The sequence below is a fragment of the Trichosurus vulpecula genome, chromosome 9, assembly GCF_011100635.1.
Source record: "Trichosurus vulpecula isolate mTriVul1 chromosome 9, mTriVul1.pri, whole genome shotgun sequence".
In the NCBI taxonomy this organism is placed as follows: domain Eukaryota; kingdom Metazoa; phylum Chordata; class Mammalia; order Diprotodontia; family Phalangeridae; genus Trichosurus; species Trichosurus vulpecula.
In genome coordinates, this window is record NC_050581.1 from 65,560,678 (window position 1) to 65,583,383 (window position 22,706).

The 22,706-nt window shown below is 39.8% G+C and overlaps 1 protein-coding gene across 2 annotated transcripts in view; it reads left to right on the forward strand.

Moving 5' to 3' along the window:
- The window catches only part of FRMD3 (FERM domain containing 3), a 334,062-nt gene that overhangs the window by 304,128 nt on the left and 7,228 nt on the right, over nucleotides 1-22,706 (forward strand). Inside the window, exon 1 of one of the 2 annotated variants that reach the window (XM_036739139.1) lies at nucleotides 5,024-5,292. The exons of the other annotated variant lie outside the window; for it this stretch is intronic. Coding sequence (XP_036595034.1) covers nucleotides 5,166-5,292 — 127 coding nt within the window. The 5' untranslated portion in view covers nucleotides 5,024-5,165. Of the gene's footprint in view, nucleotides 1-5,023; nucleotides 5,293-22,706 lie in introns of those variants that run through there. 2 annotated transcript variants of the gene reach the window in all.

The window sequence follows — 22,706 nt, forward strand, 5'->3', positions numbered from 1 at the left end:
CAATAAACTTGAAGATAACACATTATGCATCATTGATTGTACGTGTTGTTTGCTTCCCGTTTCCTAAAACTCTAGAGGAAGTTGCAATGCTGTTGTCTAGTCGTAGATTAAAAAGTTTATTTAAACAGGAGGTCAGCATAATATAGAAGAAAGGGCACTGGTTTGGGAATCAGAGGACCTTGGCTCAAATCTTGCCTCTGATGATTGCTATTTGGGTGAACTTGGGTAAGTTACTTTATTTCCAGGGACCTCAGTATCCTTATTTGTAAAATGAGGGGTTAGGGTTAGATGTTCCCTGAGGTCCCATCCAGCCCTCGATTTATGATCTCATGATTCCATGAACAAATAGTGCTTAGGCTGGAGATTTGCCTGGTCAGAGGTGGAAAGGTATGAAGGATATAGAGAGAAATATTTAATCATGGAAAAAGAAGTGGGTCAGTCATTTGGAAAGAATGAAGGAAAGCAGATGAATCACCCAAATGGTCTGTTGATATCCACGAATTATAGTAAGATCTAGAGGAAGGCCTTGAGCATATCAGGTGGCTCTATCTGTAGGGGATTTATCAAAAAATATATAGGATGTATAGGATGAGAAGGCCTGGCTTGGGTTATAGTCTGTGCTGTTGGAGTAATTGCCCACCTCAGTGATGTGACAGATCCATTGAAGTCTGCTATTTTGTTCTGAAATGCTGAACCAAAGGTTTCAAGTTAGATTTCTGTTGTTCCCTCTTCTGGTGGGTAGAAGTTGACCTTAAGGGCATAGGTAATATATGTTAATACATATCTGAACCTGTTGAGGGAGGGTGGAGGTGTAGGTTTGTTTTCGTCTCTTAGAACATACAGCTGCCATCAGGTAGGAATTCTTTGATCAAGGAATCAACATTCAATTTCAGAGAAGAAGAGGCAACACCACTGCTATTCTTTGCAATTTAGTGCATTATAATAAAATATTTTATTCCATTAATTTGGTTCTGAAAATGTATGATAAACGTCACATTCTGTATTTTATTACATGAAGAAGATCATAGAAATCCTAGAATGTATAAAGGTCAGCCCTCCCTTTTCCCTCCTTCTCCTCCCCCACTATGGGAAGGAATATCTGTGAAACACTAGGGAAGGAATTATTTCTCTTGATGGCTCCGTAAATATTTCACCCCAGGAGCAAAAGGCATACAGAAGATGCTGTTTCTTCTGAAATAATGACTTAGAAATTCCTTCTTTTCATGAGACTACTTATAAGGTAAGATTGAAGGGAATTTTTGGAGAGGAGCATTCAGAATTACATAGAAACATTGAGTTGGGATAGGAAATCCCACTTGGCAACTTGTTTGAAAAGTCATCCAACAAGAACATTATCATATTTCATATAATGTTGTTAAATAACTTAGTGCTGAGTTATGTTGTTTTGGGATGTCCTTTTGCTATCTACTAATTGCTCTGATTCTTACAATAATTTAAAACTGAAACTGTGGGCAAACAGAGGCTATCCTAGTGATTAATATGGATCACTTAAGAATCTTAGGTGATTTCGAAGGAGCTGTTTCTCCATGAGTCATGCCATAAATTCGTGGAATCAGTCAATCAGGAAGTACTTGGGGAGCACTATGTGCCAGACCTTATGCAGGCTGCTTGGGGATAGGAGTACAGAGAGTGAAATAATATCTACTCGTAACATTACTTGCCCTCAAAAGAGCTCACAATCTTCTCTGGCCAAATAGAGCTGTTGTGATGTTGAGATACTCTCTTCCTCTCATCCTGCAGAACAGACCTAGAACTGAACCTTTGATTCTTTGTGAGAGGTGAAGAATACCCTTCCTCACCTCTGAATCATTGGAATTCCATGTAAGATACTTCCCTTAAAGGGAGAACAGTGCTACCAGGACACTTTCTTTGTCAAGCAAATTGCACTTTATAATGGACTCATTATAATTTGAGAAATTCTGTTTAATGGCCCCAAGCAAAACATGTTACTTGCTGCTGAAATCCCTAGTCTCCAGAAGTCTATGAAAAACTCTTGCTACCTGTCACAAATCAGAAAAGCAGACTTTGTAAGGAAATGGAACTTAGGTGTAACCTTCCCCTTCGTTCCCCCGAGGAAAATTGTCAGCTTGTTAAAGATTTTTCGCAGTTTGTAACTGTGCACCCCACAGTTAAATCTCAACCCTAGGTCTGTGCCTGAAGAGTTTTTAATGTATTCCTAGAATGTGGTAAAACAAAGGGAAAAGAAAACTCAGATAATACATTGACCTTCACTAGTAGAAGGAATTCCCTATACCAAAGGAAGCCACAGACCCCATCCCCATCTCTAGCTATTCATGAATATAGCTAGAATGTACATGAATCTCTGATGATGACATGAAAATGTTTTATGGAGGAGTTTTAGGAGGAAATGATTTTCTTTTCCAGCATCAGTGCTAGGCAGGTCTTATCTTCACCATTTTCATTATTTTCTGCCTAGCTTTAGCGTTTGATATTAAATTTTGCTGTGAGTACCCATTTCCTAAGGTTCTGCATAGAGATGTAAGGCACAGCCGAACAGTAACTGTTTGACCCTTCAGGAATCTGCATGTGTTTTGATGCTCTGCTTTAAATGGGGACTTAATCTGACGATGATGATGATAACAATACCACCCAGTATCTGTATAGCACATCAGATATTCAAAAGTTCTTTTATAAAGATTGTCTCGTGGGATCCTCACAGAAAATCTTTAAGAGGATTATTCCCATTTTTCAGACGAGGAAATGGAGACGTGACAGGGTTATGTAACCAATAGGCTTTTGTAATCCTTGTGTGCACAGTGCCCGACACCTAATGTTCTCAAATGCTTGTTAATCGGCTGATTGGCATTTATCTCTAAAGCTGGGAATCTCTGGACAGTGTTCTTTCTGCTGTGCCACCTGGATGTTTTCATGGATTCAGAAGATCCATAACTGGAGTTCAATTTCTGGATCCATCACTAGCTAAGAGTTCAGTTTTCTGGTCTGTAAAAAGGAAGCACTAATCGCCCCATCTACCCCAAAGAGTTGTGAGGAAAGCAGTTTTTGTTTACTGTCAAATACTATGTAAGTGTAAACTACTTTAAGGAATATGACGGATTGAAACAGAAGCCTAAACTCATAAAGGCCCCAACACTGAAATTGAAAGCACATAAAATGTTATTTTATAAAACATGTTTTTTACATTATCAACATTCAGTTAACCATAGTAATTGAAATTAGAAATAACACGGATAATTCAAATTTAGAGGTCATTCCTAAAATGCTTTAAAAACGATTTCTTGTATTTAATTACTCTGTATATATTTTGTTTGTTAACTTCATGATTATGCTGTGTGTATATATACATGTATGTGCATATACATGGGCATGTTTATACAGACATGTGCATGTTTATACAGACATGTATATGTGTGTATGCATCTATGTTAGATAGATAGATGGATAGATAGATAGATAGATATTGGTTGGTTGTTATCCTTTGTTCTCAAAGAAGACCAAAATTGCGTCACTGTATTAGAGTCAAGTTACGGTGTGTCTGACTGTGGCTGATCAGACCAATACAAGCTCGGGATGCTGTACCACAGGTCGGGCACAAATAGTCCATGTGAATGTTTGGGGTAGATTCCCTAATTCATATATACCCACACACCCACACTCTGCCTCCTCCCACCAAGCACACACCCCAATTTTCTTCCTTCTTAGAATGTAAGCTTAGTCCAAGTAGAGATGGTTTCATTCTTTATATTTGTATTCCCAGCACCTGGCATATGGTTGGTGCTTAACACATGCTTGTTGATCAACTAACTGAGGCCTATTGCCAAAGTAGCTGATAGAAGCCTGATCCACATCTTAGTGCTGGTGGGGGAAGGAATCAGTAAGCTTAGACATATCAAAAGCAATAGCTGTAGACTGAAAACAATCTGTCTGCATATCCTGAAATTAGGTAAGGAAAAGACTTTCTTCTCAAAACAGGGAAAAGGAAAGCTAGCAGAATCGGAGCAAAAATTGTTGGAGCAAAAATCGCGGAGCAAAAGAAAATCTCCCAGCAAATATGGTATCTTGAGTAGTGTTATGCCAGACATCTGGCAAGTCTTTCTAGTTACGTAGTCAAAAGGACAGAACAAAAGTCCTTCAAGTCAGGCTGCATTTGTAAGTGGATGCCAACACAGTGTATGCTCCAGGTATACAAATACAGTACTGCCCCAGTTTAAATACTAAGGTTGAATCCTGTCTTTAAAAAAAATTACAGTGCAAATATATGGAAGATGGTTGTCATTGTTTTGACTTGAAATTAAATGTGATGTTAAAAACTGAATATTGAATATCAATATAAATAATTCAATTTTCATAGTGACTATATATTTTAATTTCAGTGAACAAGATGTCATAACTTTTCCTGTTGCCCCCTTCTAGTCCCTTTCAGATTTCTTTGTCCACTCATTCTTAACCTAATTTTTTTCTTATCGAGTCATAATCAGTGCACGATCCATTTTTCCGTGGCTGCTTTTTCTGTACTTTGCATAATTTCCTAAAGGTCTTTCCAGATTTCTTCGAAGCCCCCATAACTTGATGGTTTTAACGTCATTGTACGCATCTATTACGTGGATCTGTCACAATTTACTTGACCATTTTCCTTTCGATGGATGTTAGGGCTGCTCCCAATTTTTATCCAAGTGTATATAATACTATTATAAAAATCTTTGAATTCACATCTCTCCCTGCCACCCCTTTCCCATTTCATAACACTTTTAAGGTATATTCCCAATAGTGGAATCATTAATCAAAGGGTTTGGGTTTTTGGTTGAGGTTGGTTGTGTTCTATTTGTTTGGGGACCTAGTAATGACACAGATAAATATTTTGGCTGAGTCATCGGGATAGTTAGTAAGGGGCAGTACACAATGTTGCATTGTATATTAGAGTGTGATGAAGAGGTTAAAAATAACATGCCTCCTTCTCCCTCCCTCCCTCCTCATCCTGATCCCTAGTGGGATATTTCTGTTGGCCACATGAGGAACCTGACATTTGATTCATTCAGGAGGACTTGCCTTGGTCTTATAAAACACAGTGGCAGCTTCGTCAAAGGTCAAAGCCAACTGCAGGGCCAGTGGTAACTTCACGTTAGCATTTCGGGTGAAATAAATGAAAGCAAATAGAAATAACCAATATGGTCAAATGTCTGGTGAAGATCCAGACTCGGAGAAGCCTCCACTTACACATGGTTAACCACTGCAGCAATAACATCTTTGTGCGGCTGCTGAGACACGGCGCCAGGATCACCGCAAGAAATGTTGGTATGTGAAGTTTCCCTTTTTGTAACTTGATTTCTGGGGACTTTGAATGACTTCCAGCTGCATTTACTCAGGCATTTCAGGCAGGGAAGCCAGCTGCGAACTTCAGTGACAGGATTCTTATTTTTTATTTACTAAGATAACAGAAGGGAGAGAGAGGAGAAGGAGGAGGAGGAGGAAGAGGAGGAGGAGGAGGAGGAGGAGGAAAGAATTGTCAATCTACCTTTCTCACACTGTATGGTGCCTTCCAAACATGGAGTAAATTGTCGATGGTTAAATGAATGGGAGCTTTGATTAATGAGTGCCTTCTGGAAGCAAAACTTATAGAAAGCATGTTCTCAGGGCAGAGAACATGATAATTAGCATCCAGGGATTTGTGAATAAGGGATGAGGCAGCGTTGATCATTTCAACACTGATTGCTCAATGATTCCAGAGGGGTGTGGCAAAAGCAAGATTGAGTGATAGAAGCATGGATTTTTCTTTTTTTTTTCAATGTATAAGTAAAAGTGCATTGGCGATGAGGCAAAATTCTTCAGCCATAATGATTAGCTTACACAGTTGAGTCTCCAAACTCCAGTCTTCAATTCAACTCACCAGTTATTAATTATGTGCATACTCCTATAGTAACCTAGACAAAGTATTAAACAATGAGTAGAATCTGGTCCCTGCCCTCAGGGAGTTTACTATTGAGTGGGTGAGGAAAGGCGTGTATATAAGGATAGCTGGCCTGTATACGACACCTACACACCTGATGCCGTGAAGTAAACATTACAGGTATTAGTAACCTGAAACTGATCTCAAAGGACATGCTATTTGACTGGATCAGTTCATCATTCGCTTTCTGTGTGATCTTGGGGGGAGCATTTGACCTCTGTGGGCCTCAGTTTCTTCATCTGTGAATTGAGGTAGTTGGACTAACTGACCACTAAGATCCTTTCTAGCTGTAAATCTGGTCTGATTCTGGCGATGCGGTGGATAGATCTGAGATCAAATCCAGCCTTGGACACTTAAATAGCCATGTGATCCTGGGCTTAACCTCTAGAGGGCTACTAGTTAACCTCTAGCTTAAACCTCTGTCTGCCTCGGTTTTCTCAGTGGTAAAAGGAGGATAATGATAACACCCTTCTCATAGGGTTATTGGGAAGATTACATGAGATAGTCTTTGCCAAGTGCTTAGCTCAGTGCCTGGTACATGATAAGTGCTTAATAAATGCTCGTTTCCTTCCTTAAAGAAAATCAATGTACTGACTTGTCAAAGGCAGTGGAGTAGGAGCTTTTGTCCAAGAAACTGAAAGAACAGAAAGACTTACATGGCAAACAGTAGAGATGGAGTGGCATGTACACAGCTCTAAGAAGGGCCTCGAAACTGGTAGCAACTGTTGGGTTCTTTTAAATTGTGTAAGCAACTATGTGGTTTATTGGATAAAATGTTGTACTTGAAGTCAGAAAGACCCGAGTTCAGATCTTGCCTCAGACCCTAGCTGTCTGACCCTGAGGCAAGCCACTTAATGTCTCACTATCCTACAGTTTGAAGTTGCAGAGAGAACCATCTGCATTGGTGGAGGATATCATTCTTAATAGCAAAGCACAGACTTAACTATGTCATTCGCCCATTTGGTTTTGTTGTTGTTTGTCACCCCATTTGAGGTTTTCTTGGCAAAGATACTGGAGTGGTTTGCCCTTTTCTTTTCCAGTTTATTGAACAGATGAAGAAACTGAGGCAAACAGGGTTAAGTGGCTTGCCCAGGGTTGCACAGCTAGCAAGTGTCTGAGGCTGAATTTGAACTCAGGAACATGAGTCTTCCTGACTCACGGCCACCTAACTTCCCCTAAACTTCAGTTTATTGGATCCTGTCACCTCAAGGATCAAATACGAAACCTTCTGTGTGGCATTCAAAGCCCTTTACTATCTGGCCCACTCCTTTGATTCCAATTTTCTGACACCCTATTCACCCCCACAAATTCTGAGATCTAGTGACACTGTTCTTCTTTGTTGTTCCTCAAACAAGACATCTCCCAACTCCAGGTATTTTTACTGGCTGTTCCCCATGCCTGGAATGCTCTCCAATTCATCTCCACCTCCTGGCTTCCCCAGCTTCCTTCCAGTCCCAGAAAGATCCACATATTTTATGAGGACCTTTTCCTGATGCTAATGCTTCTCTCTGTTGATTATCTCCAATTTATATCGTTTACATCTTGTTTTGTACATAGTTATTTTCATGCCATCTCCCCCTTCTTTCCATCTTGACTGAGTGTTTTGACAGCAGAGACTGTCTTTTTGTTTTTCTTTGTTATCACAGTGTTTGGCACATAGTAGGTGCTTAATAAAGGCTTTTGGAATGACTGACTTGACCAACCCCAAAGATACAGACAAGCAAATTCCTTAAAATAGGGTGAAATTAGGTTATCTCTCTGAAGTCCAACTGGGCTTCCTTTCCATAAGGCTATATAGGCCTCCCAGAGCTAGACTGAGCAAGAAGAAAGATGAAAAGATTGAAGTAAGGAAAATAGACGGGTGGGCTAAGGATCAGACCTACTACTTCTCATAAGTAGCTGCTGCAGAGTGTGAGAAATCAAAGGGCAGGACAGAAGAGCATCCTCTCCCAGGAAGAGACGCTTTATAAAAGGCCTCAGTGAAAGTCCTTTGTACTCTTGCATTTTTCCAACAAACCTAGGACCCAGTCAGCTTCCTCCTTACTAGAATCTCTATAGCCTTCCCTTTAGCACCACCTGAGAGGAGAAGGCAAAGCTATATTTTCTGCTTTTGAAGTTCCATGGCAGATCTGAGGAGGCCATTGGGAGTGCTGCCCCACTTGTGAATTCAGGAGGTCAACCTTATCAACAGCAGAAAGCTTCGTCCTGAATCTAGTTCCAGGACTGATTACTGCTCCCTACTGACCTTTTCCTGTACCTATTATTCTGTCTGGATCAGAGTGGAGGAAGAGCATATTCTTATGTCCTCCCCTAAACCTCCCCCTCAGAATAGCTAGAAGGCAATAGGATGTCAATCAAAAGTTATTCTGGAGCCAAAGATTGCTAAGTAGATAGAGCCTAACATACTGCCTTTGAATCTAGTTGTTGTTAGCCTAACGAGACTGAGGCCATGTTTTGAAAAGCAGCACCCTCTGCCAAGGATGGATACAGCTGCCAAACAGTGGCCATATGATACATGTGCCTCCCCTGGTGTGGAGAGGGCCATGAGTCAGGCGTTTGGCTTTCATAGGCTCTCCCAGACACCCAGAGAAAAACATTGTCAGTAACAGGGTCAGAAAATGTGAATAGTCAATCGGACAGTGAGTCACCTACAGATAAACTCCTAGTTAAGCAATCGTTAAAGTGGGGGAACTGGATCCAGTAATTGACTTGGAATCATTACACTCCTCAAATGGAAACTGAACTAGGAGGAAATTGAGCAAAATTAAATGGAGCCCGCATTGGTATTTTTTTAAGAACTGCGTGATAGTAGGAGAGAACCAGGTGGGGGATAATCTCCAGGGAAATTCTACCAGTTCCAACTATTTAGAAATTTCCAGGCTGAGCAGCCAGAGAAGATATCTAGTACTCTAATTAGAGGGATGGGGTAGCTGGTTGGAATTTCTGACTCTCTGTTAATGCTGGATTTAGCCCGACAGCATTACTACACAGCTGATCTTTTTCTCCTCCCTTCCTATCTGCCTTCTCCAGATTTATATAACAAGTGTGTGTTTGCGTTTGTTTCCATGCCTCTACTGTTTTTTTTTCCTGAGTCACCAGGCTTGAATCTATATAATTAAAAAAAAAGAATGGACTTTGAATCTTTCAGGAATGTCTAGGTAGTGCGATATCATGGGAATCAGAGGCCCTGGAGTTAAGCTTTGGCTCTTTATTTACTATCTGTGTGAACTTGGATAGGTCATCTAACTTTTCTAGGCCCCAGTTTCCTCATCTGTAAGATCTGGGAGTTGGACTAGGCACTAGGGGGTCTCTAAGGACCTCTTTGAGCTCTGAATTCTACTACCAACCATATCAGATGCTTTCCCAGTATGGTGTGCTTTAGAGTACCTGACAATAAAAATCCTCATTGGGTGAATGTAACAGCTATAGTGTGTCTTCACAAAAACCATAGCACATTAGGTTAGAACTTCAGCCCTAGTACAACACTTACTACATCTCACACATTTTTCATACACATCATGCTTTGTAAAGGCAGCTAGATGGTGCAGTGGATAGAATTCTGGGCCTGGAGTAAGGAAGAACTGAGTTCAAATGTGACCTCAGATGCTTACAAGCTGTGTGATCCTGGGCAAGTCACTTTACCTCAGTTTCCTCATTTGTAAAATGAACTGGAGAAGGAAATGGCAAACCACTCTAGCATCTTTGCCAAGAGAACCCCAAATGGCGTCACGAAGAGTTGGACATGATTGCACCAACTTAACAACAGCAACATGCTTTGTAAACCTGAAAGAGCCATTTAAATGTGAGTTCTTATTACGTTGCATGATAGTTCTTGGTATACATGTCCCACCTACCATATTGGATTGTAAGGTTCTTGAGGGTAGATACCTATCCATCTTTGAGCATATAAAACTGGACTTGGAATTAGGAAACCATGAGGGGAAGAGTGGGTATGAACTTAAAAGTGAAAGGGTAGTAAGATCCACCTGTAGGGAAATGTACATAGTCAAGATAATATACCACCCTGAAGGGTGAGGCCCTGGTGACTTCCTTTCTATCTCCAGAGAATCCTCACAAAGTTCATTTCTGGGGGAGGTGTCAGTGAGAGATGAGTCAGATCCCATGTCTTGCTATGTGTTGGGCAAGCAGCTTCCCTAGGCCTCCATTTTCCCATTTGTTCAATGGAGACATGTCTACTTCTGTTACTTAGTTAACAGGGAGGTTATGAAAATCAAAGGATACCATAGGATCACATACGTACAGCTTGAAGGACTTCAGATATCTAGTCCAATGCCCTCATTTTTACAGATGAGGAAACTGGGATCCTGGGAGACAAAGCGATGTCCCTAGTCACATGCATAATCTATGGCAGAGCTGGAATTACTCAGGTCTCACGGCTCCAAAGTCAGTCAACAAGAACTCAAAGTCCTTTCCTCTTTGAGGTCCCTTCTTGTCTTAAATCTATGTGTAAATGACGTAGTACTTCCTCATGACCAACTTCTCTGCTTAACACTGGCACTGGCAGAGGGGTGGCTGCGAGCTGGGTTCTAAGGTTGACCCTGTGAATGGCTATCCTAAGAATGTGGCTTCCAAGACTCTACCCGTGTGCTTCCTTCTTAACAATCAGCTGGTACATTTGGATAACTTTTTAGAAAAGGCATTTATTTATCCAAATGGTATGGCAGGAACGATAAGGGAGTAAAATACTCCCCTCCCCTGACCCCCTCCCCACCAAAAGCTTGGACATACTATCCCATAAATACATCCATATTCCATAGGAAAGGGTCAGCATAGACTTAAAGCACACATGTGAGGAACACAGATAGCCAAGACAACTCACAACTCTGGAAGAACAGGGCCTTGATGCCCCTTATTTCACTGTAGACTCTTCGTAATGTTTGCTGTGGTTCAGGGTGTTGGGGAGGTATTGGTCACTCTACTGGTTAACTGGGCTTGCTCCTTGCCAGGCGTGGTGTCTCTGCTGGTCGGGTCATTCCACAACTGGAGGTCACTTGGCTGCTGGTCAACTGCCAGATGGGGAAGGGGCAAGTCTTTGCCTCTGAATAGCTGCTGCCATATTGGTCTGGGCAGGTTGTTCTGCCTCTGGGCCGTTGGACTATCCTGGAACGGCTTGCTTAGATGTTTGGCTGCCGCTGCCTAGGCTGGGCCTGGTGGAATGCTCAGCCACTTGGCTCTTAACAGGGTATGGCACCTTTGTTAGACCTTTTCTAAAGTATGGAATGCTTTACTTTATATTCAAAACAGCCTTCCCCCCTTTATACGTCAATATTTCTGTCTTTTACAAAACTCTTCCAATATCTTTACCTGAAATCCAATTAGGTATACCCCTTAAACATTTAAAATGCTTTGCAAATTTTAAGGTGTTATATGAATTTTAGTTATATTTATTTGTGTGTCCCTCAGCCCTTAGCATGTGCCTTAAGCATAGTAGTTACTGTTTTTGAATTACAAATTTATATCTTGTACCTGACAATATTTCATCAAAATTGTCTATTTTCATCATTACTATATCATCATTATATATTTAATGTTCTTCTGACCTAGGTCTGACCTTTCTGCAATTCTAGGTGTTTCTCTCCAGCTCCCTATCTCCAGAAGAGGGTCACAGGTAAAGAGGTCAGAGCATGGCTTTTGGCATAGTAGGAGAAGGAAATGTAACAAGAAGTATAGGTGGGCCTGTGAGCAGTTGCCCCTGGATCTCTCCATTGGTCCCTGAACTCTGTTGGTTGCATGGAGATTTATATCAGTAGTTGTGGGAGAAAAGAGAGCTAAGGGAAAGAAACAGGGTGTATGGGGTTGGCACATTTTCAGAATACAGGTTGATATTAATGTTCACTCTCTGATTGCATATGAGAACAGAGTAAGAGAAGCAGCCAGGTGAGGATTGCCAATATAGTGACGAAGCACTTTTGGATTGTTTTGACATTCCAGATTACTTTTATTATTCATTTTTTTAAAAAAATGTTTTTATTTTCAATTTAATAAATACCAGAAAAAGAGAAAACATTTCCATATGTAAAGTGGAACAGAAAAAGAAGACTATATGTGACACTATAAATCTCTATTACACACAGCTTGCTTTTCTATTTTCACTATATAATAAATTCAACATATCACTTTCAAAGCTATCCTTCTTGTTTGTGTTTCCTTCTGAACTAAGGAACATAACTTCTGTTCTATGCATTCTTCAAGATGCTTCAATGACCTTTTTTGCAGCATTTTTGTTAACTTCCCTCTTCCGAGTCCCCCCCTCCCCATATATAACAAAAAGAAAAACACTCCTTGTTAGGACTAACATAGTCAAGCAAAACAAATCCAAATACTTTCCATGTCAAAAATATATTTCTCATTCTGCATCTTGCTTCCATGACCCCTCGGTCAGTGATTGAGTAGTGTGCTTTATTGGTTCTTTGGAATCATGGTGAGTTATTGTGTTGATCAGAATTCTTAAGGTTTTCAAAGTTGCTTTTCTTGACAAGTTATTTTTATTGTATAGAATGTTCCCTTGGTTCTGATCACTTTGTTCTGCATCAGCTCATGTTGTCTCTCTAGGTTTCTCTGAAACTGTTCCTTTCATCATTTGTTGGGGCCCAATAATATCCCATTATGTTCAAAAACCATAACTTATTCATCCATTCCTCAATTGATGGGCATCCCCATTGTTTCTAGTTGTTTGCTGCAACAGAGTTTCTCTGAATTGTTTTGTATTATAGATAGATGAAAGTGTTTATCAAGCACTTAGGTTGTGTTACAAATACAAGAAGCTCATATTTTAATGGGCAAAGACAGTGCATAAAGGGGACCTGAAAAGCAAAGAGGAGGGATGGGCAAATACTCATAAGTGGGTACAGGATACTATTGCCTTCAAGGTGGAGGAATACAGATAGTGAAGAGCAGAGCAGAGAATGAAATGAGCATGGCCTGGCTGCTGCCTCAGGAAATTTTAGTGTGGTCCAGAGACTTACCATAAATACAGCCCTCAGAGGAAAGGGCTGAAGGGCAGAGAATCTCCAGGGTGAGTAAGCTGATGGTGGGGGTGAAAAAATATCTAGAGAGGGAAGAGAGGAGCCTGGAAAGTCTTTTCCCTCTTACTTTGGTCTCTGGTTTTAATATGCTTTATGCTTTAATATGCCTTTTGCTTTACATTAAAATTATTTCTAACCCCTCTCCAGTGAAATCCTTCCTTGCAGGAAAACATGAAAATAGTTTAGCAAAAGCATGTAGTACAGTGACTGTTATCAGGCAACGTGGACAATATTTTGTTTGAGTAGTAGTACCCTTACTCTCTCTCATGTGGAAGGAAACATATTTCATTTTCTGTTCTCTGGGACCTTCATTGGTATTTTCAGTTCTTCAGAGTTCAACATCTTTGTTTTTATTGAATAGAAAGTGGCATCACTTGGTCAAAAGGTATGGCACACCTTAGTGACTCTTTGTGCCTAGTTTCAAATTACTTTCCAAAATGTTCAGATGAATTTCCTAAATGAATTTATGTACTCTAGTGATGCCTCTCCCTCTAGGAATGGTGGCCAGAGAAATTGTTGGGGGGTAGTGTCCCCAAGGTGTTTTGCTTGTCCGTGACTGAGCTGTTCTCTGTTCCAGAGCAGGGGATATTTCTACCCGGGAGTCAGAGGACATTATGTCCCTGAGACTGTTCTTTGGCCCATTCCCCTCTTAGAGGGTTCCTGTGCCAGAAGTCATGAGACTCTGCCAGGAGGCAATCACCCCTATTGTTGTTACTTCTGCTGACACAAGGCCAAAGGAAGAAAGGTCTCTTACCCTAACAAGCTGTGGATTCAGCTAATGTATTATTTAGTCTCTCAGGTCCTTTTTTTTTCATAGCCTCCCCGTTGAATTTTAAAGCATCAGTGCTTCAGAAGATTCCTCCACTGAGGCAGATTACAATGCCTTCATCTTTCTTATTAGTTAGTTTTATACATTAGAATGTAAACTGCTTGAGGGCTGGAACTGTTTTTGCTTTTTCTTTTTATCTACAATGCTTATCATAGTTCATGGCATGCAGTAAGTACTTCAAAAATGCTTGTTGGGTATTGAATTGATAAATTGCTGTGGCCTTTCAAAGTTATTGCATGGTATTCAATCTCCTGGTGACCCCCTCTTAATTTAACTATTGTGGTCCTCATTTGACAGACATAGAGTCTAATATCTAGGCTTTTACTCAAAGACTATCTAGATTGCTAGGACCTGCTAGATCTTATTCCTTGTGGGCATAGGTTTCAAGAACCCTGAGTCACTTCTATGCTATGACCTATCCATCAACAAGCATCTATTGAGTGCCTTCTACATGCAAGGCACTGTGCTAGGCCCTGTGGATATAAGGACAAAAATGAAACACTTCCTGCCCTCATGGAGATCCCATTCTGTCAAGGGAGACAATATGTCCATATAGAAACATATGCAAAGTAGCTTCAAAATAAATACGTAAATAAAAGGTAATTTTGGGAGGGAAAGGCACTAGCAGCTGGAGGAATCAGAAAAGGCTGCACACAGAAGTTGTTGCTTGACCTGAGCTTTGCAAAGGTCCAGCGATTTTAAGATACGTCCTACCAGGATATCAGTGGACATAAATTTAAAAAACAAATTGAAATCCCACCTGCTAGTGAGCAATAATATCGGGGCTGCTAGGAGCAGTTACAGTCCGTGATGGAACAAGAGAAAAGAAAATAAGAGAGTTTGTCCACAGGTATGGTCCTAGGATGACAATGATTTCCATAATGTTTTGGGGCTTACAAAGTGCTTACCCCATAAAAACCTTGCATGGTAGGTAGTACAAATATTGTTACCTCCATTTTACAGATCAAGAAACTGAGGATCAAAGACTGACTTGCCCCTTAGGTTATATATCTAGTCAGGGAACTCAAACCCAGGATTCCTGATTCCAAATGCACCAGTCTTCACGCTTCACCACACTGTTTCCCAATAATATTACAACTTGAAATGCCCTTAGAGATCCTCTAATTCAATACCTTCATTTTAGAGGTGAGGAGATTGAGGTCCAGAGAACCTTTTGTTGCTTTCTCAAGATCATATAGCTAGTTCCCAGCTGAGGCGAGACTAGCACTCACTTCTACAGACTCCCGACTACAGCGCTCCTCCTTCCTACCCCTTTTGTCCTCTAAGAAACTGTCTGTGGACATGTATTCTATATCCCATCAGAAAAAAAGGGATGACTTCCTGCCTTGGTCTTCTCCATCTTCTTAAGCCTCCCTTGTCTCTAATTCAAGACTAGAATCTGCTTTCTGAAACCTGCATTGCTAAGCCAAACCACAAAAAATGAAGAAAGCTACATTTGAAAAGGTAATTTGCAGTGAGCAGCAAGAATATGTTCTCAAGTTTTAAATCTGAAATGTTAGGTCTCACCATGGACTAAGCAACACTTCATGATTAGATACTTAAAAGCAAAAATCCACATTAGACCCTGCCGACAGATCCAGAAGATTTATTCTCATTCTTTATATATTTTCCCAAACCTGTTAGCACAGGGAAAAAAGCCAAAGAAGTCTGGTGCAAAGCAAGCTATTCCCTATAGACAACTCTTGCTTAAATGATAATGTCAATAATTGATAATAATAATGTCAGGTTACAAATATGAACTCTGCATGATATGTTGATGGGATCAGTTAAGTTGGACAAGTCAAAGCCTTCATTTTCCACTCATCCTTTATCGGAGCTGTTTGTCAGGAGCACAAATGACCCACTGACTGTCATCAGACTATGATGCTATAGATCTGACATAATTCTGTGTCTCCAGTTTTATTGCAATGGTAAACTTCAAAGCTTTGTATGATATCTCTGACTCTGTCTCTCCCCTCTTCCCATCTCTCTTTTTCTTTCCCTTTCTCTTTCTCATTCTCTTTCTCTTCTTCATTTCTCCCTATCCTTTTCTCTGTCTCTTCCTTTCTTCCTTCTCCTCTCTCACTTTTCTCCCTTTCCCCCTTCTCTTTCTTCCCGTTCTAGCTCTCCTTACTCTTCCCCCTTTCCCTCTCTCTTTTCTTTCCTACATTCTATCTCCTCTCTTCCTGCCTCTGTCTCTCCTCACCTTCCCTTACCTTCCAACCTATCCTATCTCTATCTCTCTCTCCCCTAACTCTCTTCTCTCTTTTTTGTTATCAGAGCTTTCCCCCCATTTGGGTCTCTCACTGCCTAGTCTCCTGCAGAAAGAGACATAGGCTTTCATTTTTATTCTGTCCTACTTTTTGATATTAATATTCAGACCTTTAGGCTTTTTGAAGGTTTTTTTCCCTGCTAATGACTACAGAAAAATCACTCAGGGATTTAAAAAAAAGGAAAGCTGGCAAAAGCATATACATGTATATATATATGTCTTGTGGTACCTTGCACACCAGTGTAGGGAAAGACAGGCCAAATCCTTTTTCTTTTCTTTATTCTCTAATGGAAACTTTCCCCCCACTAGATTTTGTAGGATTTTTTGGCCTCTGTATGCTTAGTAAAGGATGCCCTCAGAGACATATGTGACTAGGGAAAAAAAGAAAGTTCAGATGGTCACATAGGAAAGTGACAGCTGATGGGCAACTTACATGTTGTATTGGTATTCGCACCATGTCAAAAGAACTGGAGAAAGACCCCAAGCCTATTAGAAGGATTCCTTGTGGTGAATTTATAGGAGGACATGAATAAAGTTGCACAGGATAGGTGGTATGGAAGGGTAATGATCTGTATCAATAAGTCAATAAATCTGTATCCATAAGTCAATAAGTCTAACATTTATTATGCACTTACTGTGTGCTAGAAGAAAAAGAAAAAACTGCCCTCAAGGAACTTATTTCTTAGCCAAAATACCCGTATCAACTAGGCCAGGGATAGACTGAAGTCTACAGTGTCATGCACATAGTAGGTGCTTAAAATACATTTACTGATGAAATGACCCCAGAAATCAGTTGGTCCTAAACCTATTTGATTTTAATTCTAAACTAGGCTCCCATATAGAGGCTTGTAATCCAAGGAAGATTTGGTTTGATCTAGATTTGAGCTCCTTTAGAAATTTCTTCAGAATATTAGTCCTGGGCTCCCGGTATGTGGGAGTAACTTTTTTAGTTGACTTCAAAAAGAATCCTCCATGACCTTTAGGCTGTTCCACAAGGATCTTAAAGCCATATTCCTTGTTCTTTTTAATGGTCTCCATAGCTTCATGCCCCTCTGAAGTCTTATTGTAACTCTTGGCTCCCTGATCATGAGAAAGAACCCTCTCCAAAGATTTCTCCCTTGGAATTAGGCCTTTAACTTTTCAGGAGGTATCAGTGGTTTTAGAAACCCTAACTCTCTTTCTGAACTATTCTGCCCTTTTGGTGAAGGGTTTCTCCATCTTTTGCTCTGGGCCTCATGAACATAGTGTCTGGGCATAGTGCCACCCAGAGGCTTCATGCCTCAATGACAACTAATATCATTTGGTTTGTTGAGTCTGGTTACTTGTTTGTGCCTTTCCTATCTCATTAGACTGAATTTCCCTTCCTGCGTTTTCTGTTGAACTAGGTTCCTATTTAGAGGATGTCTCTGGGCTCCAGACCACTTACAGAAGACCCAATGAATCTTGGCTCTTTCCCAGGGCTCAGATACTAGCTCCATTCACTTACTTTTTTTTATTCCTCAATTTAATTCAAATGGCATTTATTAAGAGCCTACTACACACTAGACATATTGCTAGACAATGGAGATACAATGACAAAGCAAAAATAACCCCTGCTTTCAAGGATGTCATATTCTTATACATATATATATAAATATATACATATATGCATACATATAGGTATATATAGTGTTCATCTTTGTATATGTATGTATATTCTCTTTTCATTAGGACCTTAATAAATGTCAGCAAACATGAGCATTTCCATATAAGAACAGAAAAAGTAAATACACATGAAACTGAATATTGCATTCAGCTTGGTTTTTTTAAAAAAATGTATATATTATATTTGACAAGAGATAGTGCCAACACTGCTTGCTTATCTGTGCCCCCTACTAAACCTCCTTCTGCTTTCCTCTGCTTATTTTTTATTTCTTTTTTTTTGGAGGGTGGAAGGCAGGGAAATTGAGGTTAAGTGACTTGCCCAAGGTCACACAGCTAGTAAGTGTGTCAGGTGTCTGAGGCCAGATTTGAACTTAGGTCCTTCTGACTCCAGGGCGGGGGCTCTACTCACTGCACCACGTAGCTGCCCCTCTCTGTTTTTTAATATTTCAATGGTGTTCTTTCCTTTTTTCTTTTGTTATATCATTCTCACTACCCCTCTCCCCAAACTCTTTCATACAATTCTTTCCCCACAAAATAAAGGTGATAAATACAGTCATTTCAAACAAATTTATACATTTATTCATTGTTGGGTCTGAAAACGTATGTTGCACTCTAAATCTCTAGTCCACCACTTCTCTTCCAGTAAGTCAGAAGCATATTTTGTCATCAGTCTTTCAAAACCTCAATTGGTCATGACATTCATCTGCGTTCTTTAGTCTTTTAGGGTTGTTTTCCTTTAGGTTAATGTAGTTAATATTTAAATCATTCCCCAGGTTTTGCTCACTTCACTCTATATCAATTCATAAAAGTCTTCCCAGGTTTCTCTGAATCCATTCCCTTGGCCATTTCTCACAGCTTAATAATTATTCTATTACATTCATATACCGTGGTCCGTTGAACCATTCCCCTTAGTTTTGAGTTATTTGGTACAAGGAAAAAAGAACCGCTATAAATATTTTTGTACATGTGGAACCTTTCTTTCTGTTTTTGTTCCCTTTGGAGTAGTACATTTCTAATGGCGTATTGCTCAGTCACAACATGTGCATAGTCTGGTGAATTTGGGGGTACAGTTCCACATCCAGAGACGTTGGACTATTTCATGGCTCCATCAACAATAGAGTGTGCTCATCCTCCAATATCTCCTGCATCCATTTTTATTTTCCTTTTTTGTTTTCTTTGCCTTTCTGATTATGGAGTGTAAGTTGGAACCTCAGAGTTGTTTTAATTTGTATCTTTCTTATTAGTAGTTTGAAGCATTTTTCTTACATTCATTGTAATCATTCATAATAATCATAGCTAACGTTGATGTAGCACTTACATTTGGCAGAGTGTTTTACAAATATAATTTCATTTTATTCTCAGAACAAACCTGCGGGTTGATGCTATGATTATTTCAATTTTAAAGATGATGAAACCGAGGCAGGCAAATGTTAAGTGATCTCCCCAGGTTACACAACAAATGTGTGTCTGAGACTGGATTTGAACTAAGGTCTTCCTGACTTCTACTTCAGTTCCCCCCTGACTTTTTCTTTTTTCCTCCCCTCACCCCAGAATCATAACCTCAAAGCTATTTCAAACATATAGTACAAATAAGGAAATATTCCTTTAATGAGTAAGAGATGAGTTATTTCCCCCTGACTAAAATAATTAGCAGTATCTTACTATAGTCTAATCACTGTTTAGATTTCTGGGATTGATCTGTATTCAGACTTACAGAATTTTAGATTGGTTATTACGATATATGTGTGACCATGAGGCATTCTCTTCATCTTTCTGTGTCTGTTTCCTCATAGGTAAAATGAATCTACCCACGCTCTCCAGGTATCCACCTCACAGGATTGTATTTAGTCATTTAGTCAATAAACATTTATTAGGCACCTGCTATGTGCCAGGCACTGTGGTAAATGCTGGATACAAATATAAAAAACAAAGATAATCCCAGGCATCAAGGGATTTGCAGTCTAAATTATATTGAGACTGCATTGGGCAAATATTGCGAAGTACTATATAAATGTGTGCTAGTGTTCTGTAGACTATCTTCCTCATTGGGGTTTGGGAGTAGCATCCTCACTGGTATGGCCAAAATAAATAAATAGACAGGCTGGGCAAGCATTTAAACATGGGCAATGCCTATTTTTGCATTACTTACCACTGCTCATTTCCCCTCATATAGAAGGAGATTCTAGCATTTGCCTTGTTCAGTAGGATACAGTACAAGGTCTTCTATGTTAATGTAACCTGTCAGTAATAATTGGCTTATCTTCCTCATCAGCATTCCTCTGATTGCCATTATTCCAACTCATGAGGAATTACTTCAAAGTGAATTATGGAGCTGCCTAATTGATGTAAAAACTGTCACCTTGTTTTCCTAATTCCTTATAATCTTCCTTCCAAAACAGTTATTCAGGAGGTGAGTTGTAGGAAATTGCTCAGCACATTTACTTATTTATATTTTTAACACACAGATGAAATCAAGTGAAGCCTGTCAAATGTTCCAGAAGCAGTAAGATTAACTCTACTAATTTTCCATTTCGAGTCATTTTTTTGGTATCTGGATGTGTGCTAGTGGGGAAGAAAGCCCATCAGCTAAAGTAGATTGAGAAATTGTAAATTAGCTGCTATTAACTTTGTATAGGAGTGTGTTAGCAAGTAAAGTGGGACTTTTTGTGGTCCTTTGCTTTGGAGTGCTTTTCAGCACTTAAGGCAATCAAGTGCTTTTGAATCTTGCCTTTGTTTGAATCAAGAGTCTTTGACGACCTGCTTAAGAAATAAGAAAGCCCCAGGTCCCAGGCCCCACACCCTTTTGCTAAGTAGGTGCTAAGTTCCAGGGCCCTGAGAAGTGTATATATGCTCTGAGGTTGGCATTTTGTTTTGGAGGTTTCACTCCTTGGAAGAGTGGTCCCATAGTTTGGCCAGATAGGATGCTGGGAAGCTGTTAGGAGCCCCTCCTCACCCCCCAGCTTTGAAAACACAGATGTCGGTGCTTCTCTCTCTGGTAACTATGTACCATAATTTGGTCATGTCTGTTTGGCCTGTCTGTTGGTTTCTGTTATTCTCTCTACTCATAATTCCTGTTTGTAATTTCTGTTTGTGTTTTCTCTGAAGTTCAGGGTGCTGACTTTTTCCCCTGAACTAAGTGAATGATATATGTATGTTTAATTAAAGTAAGATTGTTAACTCCTTAAAGTTGCTTTTCTTAGAAAAGCAGATCAAAGAACCTGTGCTAGCAGCCTTCCTGTGTGCTGGTGCTGTCAGTCTTATGCCCCCACGACAGCTACTAGTCCCATTGTTGATACAAGGATATCCTTGTAATGCTAGCAAACATTTTATGCAAGCATATATCTCCCCTATTTTATGTCCTCTTTCCCTTGAAAGTAGAAGGGGTTATATCTGGAGTTAATGAATTTTTCTCAGTAGAAGTCTCCATAAGAAAACCAGATGACTCCTTGTTGGAAATGTTGTAGAGAACATTATGGTTATGTTCATAGATCAGACTACACGGCCTCTGAGCTCTCATCCATCTCCGAGACTCTCTGTCTCCTTTCTTAGAATGTATGGTCCTTACTAGGAAGAATTGGTTTATTTTTTTGTCTTTAATCCTTAGCTCCTAGTACAGTGCCTGGCACACAATAGCCACTTATTATTTTCTTGCTGTTTGAATGACTGATTGTGATTCTGGTAACTAGAGGATTGTCAAACTAAGTTAAGTTATTGCTTAGATTGCATCTATCAAAAAATTTTGCATGATTTTAACATGTGTAGTCTTGTTGGAAAAGAACCTTTTAGGCTCTAGATTGCCTTTCTATTTTTCTTTTGAATCAACAAAGAGTAAGCACAGTGAGATCTTGTGTTCTTTAAACATCTCCATGGTGGTTGTGAGGCTCAAATGAGATAATAATTGTAAAGTGCTTAGCAGAGTGCCTGGTGCATAATAAGCTCTGTATAAATGTTAGCTATCATCATCATCACCATCATCATCAGTAGTAGTGATAGTGATAGTACAACTGTGGGAATGTAGTCTGCTGCAGAAAAACATTCATGAAAACCTGCCTGTTACCTCCTCATATTTCCACAAATAATCTCTTAGTACACATTCAGATCATATTCATAAAGATCTTATGGACTGGAAATTAGGCATATAGATCAGTAAAACTTGGGGGTAAGACTGCTATCTTTCTTTTGTAATCTTTTAGCTTGAGATATATTAAAAATCATGAGATTGGGTCACACCCAGAATGGATTTAGTCTCTTATTGTGTTTGGTCAGGTCTGGTCAACTCTCTCACCATCCTCACCTTCTTCAACAACCACTTCAGTTTCCACATGTAACAACATTGTGTACAGGGGTGGCAGAATAATAATGTAGCAGTTTTATTGTAATTAACAATGAGGCCAGATCACTAGAAGAATGCAGATATATCTATTCCATTTTGTATGTATTTATTATCCTCTTTCTTTCATCTATAAATGTTTCTAGGATGATCTGGCTTATTTGAGCTTTGGGCAAGGAACGGTGGAGAATCATTTTCCTTTGCTTTGCTTTTTGGTGCAATTAGTCAGTCCAATTAATAAACATCTATTAAGCACATGCTATATGCCAGGCAGTTTTACAAGAGAAAAAGGCAAAAGACAGTCTCTGCTCTCAAGGAGCTCAGTCTAATGAGAAAGACAACGTGTAAACAATTGTGTACAAATAAGCTACACAGAGGATAAATTGGAAACAACCAACAGAGGGAAGGCACCACACATAAAAGGGAATTGAGAAAGGCTTTCTGTAGAAGATGGGATTATAGCTGGGACCTGAAGGAAGCCAAGGAAGCCAGGAGGTGGTGATGAGAAGGGAGAAATTTTTCGGGCATGGTGGACAACTGGCAAAAAGGCCCAGTCAGGGGATGGAGTATCTTGTTCAAGGAACGTCAGGGAGTCTGATGTCACTAGGCCACAGAGTACATCCATCCAAACGTGTAATCTC